This window comes from Embiotoca jacksoni, unplaced genomic scaffold, assembly GCF_022577435.1.
Source record: "Embiotoca jacksoni isolate LCO1_2020_lvr unplaced genomic scaffold, fEmbJac1.0.p SCAF_8, whole genome shotgun sequence".
NCBI lineage: Eukaryota > Metazoa > Chordata > Actinopteri > Embiotocidae > Embiotoca > Embiotoca jacksoni.
The window spans coordinates 6,664,277-6,675,489 of NW_027185436.1; the positions used below are offsets into that span (position 1 = coordinate 6,664,277).

The 11,213-nt window shown below is 44.3% G+C and overlaps 1 protein-coding gene across 1 annotated transcript; it reads right to left on the minus strand.

The window, feature by feature from the left end:
- Positions 1-7,506: 7,506 nt before the first annotated feature.
- pcna (proliferating cell nuclear antigen) lies at positions 7,507-10,574 on the minus strand. The gene is made up of 6 exons (XM_069178048.1): positions 10,133-10,574; positions 9,163-9,260; positions 8,983-9,050; positions 8,701-8,895; positions 8,141-8,264; positions 7,507-8,058 (listed from the first exon to the last, which is right to left on the minus strand). The coding sequence occupies exons 1-6, from the start codon at positions 10,351-10,353 to the stop codon at positions 7,982-7,984; spliced, it is 783 nt and encodes a 260-aa protein (XP_069034149.1). The 5' UTR covers positions 10,354-10,574; the 3' UTR covers positions 7,507-7,981.
- Positions 10,575-11,213: the final 639 nt, after the last annotated feature.

Here is an 11,213-nt window from a genome sequence, read left to right on the forward strand (position 1 = left end):
ATAATGAAGTGAACATGCCCCAGAGCTGCAGCAGTGATATACTATAGTGTCACAAATGCAATCAGTTAAAAATCATCCAAATTATCCCAGTTAATCCCTGCTAACCTGTTAGACAAGGATCATTCGGCTTTTGACCCTTTCTGTTTGAATGAGATCAAATTAGCTTATTGAGCATATTGTTGCCATTTTCATGTCATTTTGTCTTTTCAACATGAACTAGTCCCTTCCCTCCCACAGCAGATTATCCATGGATTCACACACTTCCCTTCTTTCTGCTACTGTACTCTAATGTGCATGAATCTGCGGCGCGCCTGCCGGCTTAAAACCCGTCACCGTGAAGGCAGGAAGAGGTGGTGGATGTGAGCTGATCATCAAAGCACTGTAAAATCCTGCCTGCTGCAGGCGGAGAGGGAGAGCGGAGATTCCCCGAGAAAGAGTCGCACAGCTGGAACGGTACAGGCCATAATTTGCTTTCACCTTTAGAAGAAACTAGAAGAATAACGCAGAAGACGTGCGCGCGCACACACGGACACGCAACAGCAGTAGCTCGAGAGTAATTCGCCCCTCAGAAGGATTTCATGTTTCTATGGAGAAGAAAGTCTATTTTTAAGAGCGATATAAATAGATCTTTCTGTAGCGCCGGATTCCCGTCTGAATATAACCAGCAGCCTTTACTGTATATTATTTTTCTTACATCTGTGTGTCTCTGTGGACCCGGTTCAAGATTCATCCGCCCTCGTCCTCCCTGAGTGTGTGTGTGTGTGTGTGTGTGTGTGTGTGTGTGTGTGTGTGTGTGTGTGTGTGTGTGTGTGTGTATATGACTGTCCCAAACATGAACAGTTTACTGGGAAAGTGCAGACAATGAAGTGAAATTTGTCTCAGTGACATTAGTGCCGAGCTGTGAGGTTTCAGAGCACCCTGACACTACGAGGACAGAGGAAAAGGGAGAGGCGCGTGGGCGCAGTCGGTAAGAGGTTGTCACGTTCATAAAAGTAGGATGAGTACAGCCCTCCTCGGAAAAATAAAAGCACCAAAAGCTCAGAGATAACAAACAGAGGCATACTGGGGCGTGAGCGCGAACCTCAGACAGTTTGGTTTCCAACTGAGATAACCAAAAGGCGGTGTTCACCGACGACCTCGTCAAGACTCTCGCTTCATCAGCAGGCTTCAGGAAGTAGACCCAAAGCAGCAGAGGGACACCGGCTACTTATTGTGCATCGGGGTAGGGGTGAGACAGGGAGCAACTTTGTAGCCGTGGAAACAGTTGCTAAGTAGCGAAGCGAGGCATCCCCAGACGGAGAGGGACAAAGCTCTGATTGTGACGGGAAGCAAGGTGCAGGAGAAGAGGAAGAAATCGCCACATTTTATTTTTTTTTTTTTACAGAGTTTCATACGATAGAGAGGAACGAAGAGCTAAATGGTTTCTGAGGAAGATTAAAGCCATTCCAGCTTATATTAATAAACTGTACAAGGTACTTCACAATGTAATACTAACACAGTGCTGTGCAGCATCAATGTCCAACAAAAACACACGGATCTACAATAGAACAGCAACTAAAGACTAATTTCAGTATCCACTAGTCTACGGATTATGTAAACAAATGTCTGAGAAATAATACAGTACTCATCACACTTCCCTAAAGCCCAACGTGACACCATTGAACTGCTGGTTTCTCCTAATCATCAGCCCAGAATCTGTAAATACAGTCTACTTGAAACATTTTCTTTCTTTACTACTGAATGAAACAAAGAGCAGCAGCAAAGCTTCACAACTGAGGAAGAATTAAGGAAGCTTGGAGATTCTTCTTAATTGATAACCAAAATAGTTCAAGTCTGACTAAACAAAGCATTCGTTCTGCTCCGATCCCCGAATTAATGGAGTTGGAATTTTTCACTGAAGTTTAAAGAAGTGTTACCTTCATGGGCTGAGAAAAATAAACAATTTTAAAACCCGCCAGATTATCTGACAAATGCATCGTTTCCTTAACATAACTATAATCATCAGCACAGTGATGTCTGTGAGTGCAGAGGAAACATACATGTAGCAGGTTTGTGATGTAGTTCCCACTTATTTAGGCTGTCATTTGACCTGGCTGTCCACTCCACCTGCTGTCAATCCTTTGCCCTGTCCTTCCATATTAGGAAAACACAGACAGGTAGGCGCGTAATTTGCGTCAACTGACACATCCAGTTCAGACCGCCAAAATAAAAGCTTGGTTAAGGTAAGACTGGGATGGTCGTGTGATACAGATGTTTTGCACCAGGACTCTGATTGACAGTTTTTACTGCTTTGCTCACTTTGTGATGCTATAGGAGTCTTTAACAAAAAGCGTGTCCTAAAAACTGAATATTGCAAGATCGGGGAGTACACATGTTTTTCTGTGTTTTACTTTGGTTTCAAATTTTTAAATGGGGGAATTAAACTCATACCTTATTATTGTCACTGAACACGTCAGTTATTACATCAGTTATTTGTCCCACCTGTACTCTTTAAACTGAGCTGTGACTCCCAGCTACAGGCACGCTCCTTCATCTTCCTCCTCAGCCACGTCGCCTCGTCCTCTCCCTCGCCGCTGTGAAATCTAAGTGACAGAAAACAGGGACAAAGGAGACATCCCATTAATATGCTAATCCATGCGGGGATGACTTCAACACGCGGAGGACAGCCACAAATACATGCGTGTCAACTGAGCGGTACGCTGTTCAAAATCAAAGCTCAGGGAGGAGGATGGTGATGTGGATGTACTGTGGACAGAGAGCTGCGGATGCGTGCATAAAATCCCAAATGTTAGATTTGTGGGGAGGGAATCCCCACGTCTGCACAACACCAAAAAAATTGCATCACACTGCCTCAAATCCTCAGGCGCAGAAAGAGTAATATTAAAAACGTGCAGTGGTGTGAAGCAGGTGGATCACGCACAGAGTACGACTGGTATGTCCTTGCCATGTGCGGCCTCTTGTGCTGGCATCAATAATCCATGCAACCTGCTGGTGGAGAGGCAGCAGAGCACTGAGGGCTTTATGTAAGAGAGTGTCAGGTCTGAGAGTTGGGATTGACCCTCCAGGACCTGCCTGACTGGTGCGAGCAGAGAAAACCGCAAGAACACGAATCTGTGTACAGAGGTGAAAAAGAGGCTTTCGTCCACTCGGCAACATCCCACATTTACTTTCAACGAGAGTCTACTGTACGCTTAGACATCGCTCATCCACAAGCAGTTTTGTTGCTGATAAGGCTGACGGTGGTTTTGAAATGGAAAGATGTCGCTGGCGTCTCCTCGGCCTTGCTGACCCGATGGATGAGCGAGAACAACCTGCTCTCTCCTCTGTCTCCGTAAACGTGGCGCCTCAGTAGACTCCCCCTGCCACGTTGGAGAAAGACAGAGATAGACAGTCGGGGGGAGTGTTTCATCCCATTCCCCTTATCTCCCTGGCCAAAATCCCCTGCCTGCAGAAAGCAATTTAAAGGCCAGACAGAGACAGAAGAGGGAGAAAGAGAGAGCCGGAGAGATGCAGGAATGCAGCCTCGTGATAACACCGTCGACACCAGGTTCCCTTGAATACAACAGGCTGCATCCCAGACGAGACAAATAAAGCCATGAATACAAAAATAAAATTCAAATGAATGCCCAGTCTCTAACATTATCTTGAGCATGTCACGCTGTTCACTCTTATTTTTTTTTAAAAAAGGGAAATATTTTCACATAACAGTGGTCAGCAGATCACAATAACATAATGGAGATAATCTAGTATAACTTGATTTTGTTGAACTCACAGACCAACATAAAGATCAACAGCTGGGCTCAGGCCATCGGGGTCAGAGGCACTTAAACCACAATCTTCAGTGTGATGTGATACTTTGAACAAAATATTTTTTCAGAGTGAAATAACTTTCTGAAAACTCATTTTCCCTTTGAAGAAGTCTCAACTATGAGCCAACATGACACCCTGATGAATTTTGTGTGTGTGCAAGAAAAGGACAGGAGCCTTTGTGGCGTCGTCTGTGTCCAAGTAACCGACTCACCATTAGAGCCTCACAGCTGCAGGTGGCATCCCGTTGTGGGAAATGTGTTTTTGTGCCAAGATCTACAGCTAGCAGACCGTTAGCTAAGCTTAGCGCAAAAAAAACTGATGAAAAGAGTTTCTGCCCAAAGGTAATCTGTGTATAAGCACCTCTACAGCTTTCATAAATCTCCTTCAAACTGCATTTTGTAACCCCTCATTTCTTAACTGATTGAACAGATAACATGTGACGGGTTCATTTGTGAGCTTCGGAGGTGCTGGCCGGCAGGTCTGTTACCTTTGGATAGAACTAAGCCAGCTGTTCCCCTTCAATGTCTTTGTTAGAGTTTCACCTGTCATCATGTGTTTGGTATTCAAAATCCTCTGCAGCTTGAGTGCAGGTGATTTGGCACCACTGGGAGGCTTTATTGTCCCCTGTTGCTTAGAAAACACTTTAATATCTGATCAGTGCTGCTAACTGGAATACAATCTGTAGAAATATTAGTTAAGGTCCTTTCCCATGAGGTTTTAACATTATTTTGTCCTATAAACCTATTTCTTTTATGTCTTACGTAAAGCATGCTTAATTACCTTATTGTGAAAGGGCACTATAGAAATAAAGTCAGTTTCCCATTGCTTAAATTTATATATATAAATAACTTGTCTGAATTATGTTGTCGGAAGCTTAAAAACAGTAATATCCCAGATAATAAGGTTGTTAAAACAAATGAGTAGAGTTGAAGATGGATGTTAATTACCATCTTTTGGAGTAGATAGTTATGTGAAATACAGTAATTGTAAACTAATTAAAAATACAAAAACAAACAATTTCAATAATATCAATTCGGGGAGAAACAAAAGTTATGCTGTTGAATGATTGAAAGTGACGGACCCTCTGCTCTGTCGCTCTGACTCAAAGACATATTCATCTTTCTGGCCTGATTTAGTCCGATTTTGCTCCAGCTATTAAATATGACTCAGAATTACAGCTGACATAATTATGAAGCATGTCTGATACTGCAGTCTGAAATTGTGGCCATTTCAGGAGTGGAAACCCCAATCAGGTTGAAGCCTGTTCGCTCGTGATTAATCTTAACCCGGATGACAGTACCTAATTAAATATTGAGGCAGCTTAAATGGCTGCACTGTCACTTTGCTTTATCAGTCACTTCCTAAGATGACAGTCCCCGTGTTTTTTTTCCTCTGCTCTGCATCTGGAGACACACTGTACTTATCTGAAACGGTGGCTCTATCTGGTAAACGCACGGCTGCAGTAGACACATTGTACTTTAGAAAATATGATACTAAGAGCACAGCTGCCCTCTGAAGTCTGTAGAACATCTCAGAGCAGAATTAAAAAGCTGGTGAGAGCTGGTATGAATTTAGACGACTCAAACAGACCTACAGGTATCGGGAGTTTTAGAAGCACAGAGATCAGATCTATTTGACAAATAAATCCATACAAAATAAAAACCCTCTTTTGCCCCTGCTGGGCGCAAGCTCACCCCTTTCAGCAGATTAATTCTGATGTTACAGAAGAGTCTAAGATTACAATGGCAGGCAATCTGCGGCGAGGTTATCATCGGCTCTGTCTGTGCTCTGCTGGCTCCATCTCATGCTGCTTTATTCGTTATTCAATGGGACAGGTAAGAGCAAAGTCTGATCTGACAGTCACGGCCTGAAAAATGAGAAAATGAGGGGAAAGAATCGTTAAATTCTCAAAGAGGAATTGGTTTGTGAAATAAGAAGCTACCACCGAGTACAAAGACGCCGTGGAAACAAAATCCATCTATCGATTAATTTAATACTCATTAAGTAACACGTGATATTTTGTTCAATACTTACAGAAACTGAAGGGTAAGAAACTTTGCCAGTGAGCAGGAACATGCCCTTGGCTGGTTGTTAGGCAACTGCTGAACAGGAAACACATAAAAGTCCACAAAATGTTGAGTTGTCCTTATTATACTTCAGTTTTCTGCACGGAATAAAGACACAGACATACAGTACAACACCATCATCGGTCAACTTTACAGTCTGGATGCTGGACTAAAGTCTACATTGTATGCTCGGTTAAAATACATCCTATATTTAATATTTTATAAGTCTAAATGCTAAAACTAACTAAACTGCAGCCTTGTTTTGTCCAGCCAATTGCTCTAAATCAAACATATGCGAAGAGCTACAATGACAGATTTAAATTTCCTCACAGTTCGTAATTAATACACGCAAATGTCTGCGGGCCATTTGATTTCCCACAGACATGAGAGCATCTCTCCTCAGTAATCTGGCCAACACCAGCGGATATCAGAGAGTTTCCAGTCACGTTGTTACAGTCTGCTCGGTGTGGTGTAGTAAAGAGACTAGAAACTAGTACCAGATGTCTCTTCCAATCAGATTAAGGCTTTGTGAGGATTAAAACAGTCTGCCATTATAGTGGCTCCGACATTAACCAGCTCTAGACTCAGACAGTGGTGTCCTGGTGGTCTCTCGTGTATGCCCGGCTGCGTGGGAAGGGATTTCTTTGAATAATAAGCAGTTTATTCAGTTTGATCAGTGACCTGCATGAAGAAAGGCCTGCAGCCCTGGAGGTTTAATAACTGCGAGGACCCATGTGATGTAACTTGGTTGAATAACAGAAGAACAGCGAGGCAGCAGCGACGCGGGTTTAAACAGATTACAAAAAGGATGCCGAGTTAAGACAGATTCTGCATTTATTTGATTGAACACGGCAACATTTAAATGAAAATAAAATGTGCGTATGATAAATGACAGCTCTGTTGTGTCCCGACAGGTGAGAGGAATTCATTTTCCGTCAGAAAGTGAAAACAAAAGTAGCAAAAGAGCACCACCTAGTGGCTACCTGTGTTAACGACGACGGGACACCAGATCTACATTTTCTGTCTAAAATACAAAGGTTTTTTTTCTGATATTCTATTCTCCTACTTGAAATAAAAGATGAACCCAAACAACTGTTAAACAGCTGCAGGAACAAACCATCATAAACAAGAGAAGGGAGTAGACTGGGACATTGTTGACTGGCATTATTATTTTAAACATGTTACTGAATTATGTTAAACACGAGTACGAATGTTTTTGTTGTTGTATGGTGATGGTTTTGTGTAAACATTAATGGTCGTATTCATATTCAAGTAGTGCATTCGAGCTGGTTGCCGATAGCGGAGAGGGTATTAAAGGTGGCTAGTCGATGTGCGGTGGTGGCGTGTCTCGTGGTGTTTTGCCCAATACATTAAAGCGGCACTCACTGCCGTCAAATTCACAAGGTCCAGAGACGTGGAGCCGGACTGGACGTCCAGCAATCAGGTTCCCCTCACTGGTTCTGCAGTGAACAGCTTCTCGGTACATTTATCACTTTGTCCGCAACACCTGCCAAAACGCGTAGCTGATGCTCAACAGATCTACAAAATCTTATCATGCTTTGAAGCTAATAACAGATTTAAAGGAATAATATTTCAGAACACACGTCCACAAATGTTAGGAACACCAAAGGACTTTGAAACGAGTCGAATCATTTATTTTGGGACTGAATCAATGAATACAAAAACATTTGGGGTTTGACTGACAGTGACGCCACAGAAAGTATTTACAAATGTGTTATCTACAAAACAAACGTACGGGATACCCGAAATCTGAGATTTCCCTAAACAGGCCAAAATAGAGAGAGGGAGACTCGACGGCAGAGTGAACAAGTGCTGAAATTTGCGCTCGGGATGTCTGGAAGCAGCCAGCCGCTCTGACCACCTCGAAGCTTCATCACGCCGTGCAGATGGCACCAATCACTCAGCTGACAGCTGGCTGTTTGTACGGTTGACACGACACCTGCTGTGAATATCTCACAAGGCAGGAGGAGATCAGACACCTCGGGCGGACCGCCGTCGGATCACTTCAGTCTTTCAATCACTCGGGACGAGTCCCGGCCGTCTGCTTTTCTCTATTTTCCCTCCTTTGGTCGGCCAGAAGCAGCTTAGGAAGCCTCCTCGTCAATCTTCGGTGCCAAGTAGTACTTGATGTGTCCCATGTCGGCGATCTTGTACTCTACCACTGCGGGACGACAAACCAGTCTGAGCCACGACAGATCAGATGAAGACCTCGCCGGGAGCGATTTAAGAGAGAGGACACTTACCGAGGGGGATGTCAGCGGACATGCTGAGGGTGACCGTCTTGGACAGCGGCGTGGCCTTGGTGAAGAAGTTCAGGTAGTTGAGGGCAAAGATCAGCTGGACAGGTTCATTCATCTCAATCGTGACCTAAAAACAAGAGGCATCAAGATTTCAACTTGTGCACAACAACAAAGGTAAAGTTTCATTCACCTACCAGCTGTTTTAACCGAAACCTTCTCAATTTGCTGGCACAAATTCATCAAAAAATTCATCAAAACCATTTTAGATTCATTTGCTATCAGTTAAATTGTTAATTAAGTGTTTCAGCACTATAGTTAAGCTCTCAATTCTTGCTCTTGAGGACAACGACTTTAAATCAGTGTTCAATATTTGTAATTAAATCAGAGTTTGTTTGACTTAAATTGCCAACAGTAAATTTAAGTCCTGAATTCAAGCGTTTGCGATCCATGGCCCCGACCGATCAGCTTCTGGACAATTTTAAAAAGAGACACTTTTCCCTGCCGTCTCGATACCGTGCTTTCTAGTTCATAATTTAAATGTCCCGTGATTGGGTCGCACTCACCGCCTCGTCCTCTTTGTCCACGTTGCTGGTCTGGGACAGCTTGACGTTTCCGGTGCCCAGCTCTCCTGTGGCGGAGAACTTGACTCCGTCCTTGGCGCAGGAGATCATGACGGCGTCGCCGATCTGGGACAGGTCACGGCAGATGCGAGCGAACTCCCCAGAGGGCATCTTCACCACACAGCTGTACTCCTGCTCCTGGATGGGGAGACAGACAGGGACAGGTCAGGAACAGAAAAACACGTCGGGAGACAAAAGGACGAGGACAGACGGTAGCTGACTTACTGGAATACCGAGCTGCTCCACATCCAGGTCCATCAGCTTCATCTCATAATCCGAGACTTTCTCCTGGTCTGCAGAAACAAAGAGAGACACGTGGTGACGAAGACGTTTAATGCTGAAGAAACACGGATGGAGAGAAACGGTCATTTGATTTCATTCAATCATTTACAGTCAGAAACTTACTGAGGGTCTCGAACACCAGGGCGAGTGTGTCTGCATTGTCCTCTGCTCTGAGGGTGATGATGTCCTCATTTCCTGCACACTTCAGGATTTTTGACATACTGGATGAAAAGAAAACAAATCGAAGGGTTGTTACAAACACAGGGGGACAAAAAACAAAACAAAAAAACAACCTAATCAAAACTTCAGAGTTAAAAATATATTTAAAAACAAACCAGGAAACCACAATGTGTGAAAGTTTGCACTAAAATGACTGACAGAAATAAACTTTTCAAATGTGAGAACGAGCTGCTTTTCAACAACAATATTGTCTTTAATGTTATGAACAAATGAATGATGAAAACTTTTAAATATCACCACGGCAACGGAAACGTGACGGGTACAATTACATACGTTTTCTGCCATTTTATAGACACGTCAATCGATCAACAAATAAATAAAAATAAAACGGACTAATTCAGTGTTGCACTTAAACCTCGATACTTATTAAATATCTAAACTTAAATGGATATCAATACGTAACAGCAAAGAGAAACATCCAGTGAGCTGGCGTAATGTCGCGGACTGAAATCAATGACGCACAACCGGAAGTGGAAGTTCCCGGGTTTAACAACAATTCCCGCCAACGCTCTCTGCAGAGCATTTGGCGCTCAAATGACGTCGCTGCGTCGTCTTAAGAGCAGCACACGTCCCTCAAACTGCCCCGCATGCCGTTTCAACACCACGCGAACTAAGTTAAGGAGCCCGTCGCGTGTAAATACAAACATCTCTAATTGAAGGCAAAGTTTCCGGGCTCGGGAGAGAGGGCATGCCCGGGCGAAGCCGCCAAGATGGCCACCTTCTTTTGTCAGCTTGACTGACACACACACACACACACACACACACCATTAAAATGAGCGAACAAAAAAGACACCGCAGTGACCGACAGGCTGGGTGTAACGTTAACCGGTGGTGTCTGCGCCGGGTACTCCACCTGCTCAGGTTGACCCCCATCGCCAGGTTCCTGTCGCAGCGGTACGAGTCGAAGCCGTCGTGCCGCAGCGTGAGCTGCACCAGGGACACGTGAGACGAGTCCATGCTCTGCAGGGAGATGCCGGACGAGCTGACGTCCCAGCAGGCCTCCGTGATCAGGTCCTTCAGAGCCTCCAGCACCTTCTTCAGGATGGCGCCCTGGACCAGGCGGGCCTCGAACATGGCTGCTGCTGCTGCTGCTGCTGACGTCTTGCGCGGGTGGAGAACAGGAGATGCGCCGTTCGCCTTCAGCGTCGGCTCCGTCACCGGGTGGAGGCTGCGAGCGTGGAGTTTATCAACCGAGCGGGAGACGAGACGGCTCGCGCTTTTGTGTGGCGTTTAGCGTGCGCGAGGGCAGCGAAGACACACGACTCTCTCTGCTCGCGGGAGGAGTGAGCTGGAAGCGCGCGCTAACGTCAGTATTTAATGATTCGGCGTCTTTGCGTCATTTCCGTTTCCTTTGTTGGGACCGCCCATCCGCTACAACCGAATGGACGTGGATTTCCGCCATGTTGGAGAGGACAGTTCAGTGGACAAACCAAAGAGCCCAAAGTACATCAGAGGGGAGAAGGAACTACATACACGTACTCAAATACTGTACTTTACTCAAATATGTGTATTTTACGCTACTTTTTACTTAAACTCCAGCACAACTTTAACTTCTTTAACATCAACAAAGGAAAATATTGTATTTTCACTGCATTTCTCTGGCTGCTGTCTTTCAATTTAAAATCCACAAGCAGTGTCTACTTGGGGCCTCATCATGTTTCAGATGGACAAAATTAGTCCCTGTAATACAATTCATTACTACAACCTAAATAGTAAACATAGAGTCGATATATTACCTACCCGACCTCACCAAACACCGACGGAGACGAATTTATGGCAGAGCTGTTGACATGATTTGTTACATAATGCACAGATGTCTCTATAAAGTGTTCAGTAAATGTATAAAGTCAGAAAGCCTACTGTTGTGATAGCTACATTAAAATTCCTTCTGAAATGACCTACTACATGTATCCAAGATGACAACAATACCTGGC

What these genes read in the sequence shown, in the direction of transcription:
- pcna (XM_069178048.1), bottom strand. Translation starts at nt 10,353, where the DNA reads ATGTTCGAGGCCCGCCTGGTCCAGGGCGCCATCCTGAAGAAGGTGCTG. An exon ending in CCTGGTGTTCGAGACCCTCA is followed by an intron (nt 9,051 to 9,162) that starts GTAAGTTTCTGA and finishes TTGTTTCTGCAG; the next exon opens with ACCAGGAGAAAGTCTCGGAT. An exon ending in TGGAGCAGCTCGGTATTCCA is followed by an intron (nt 8,896 to 8,982) that starts GTAAGTCAGCTA and finishes CTCCCCATCCAG; the next exon opens with GAGCAGGAGTACAGCTGTGT.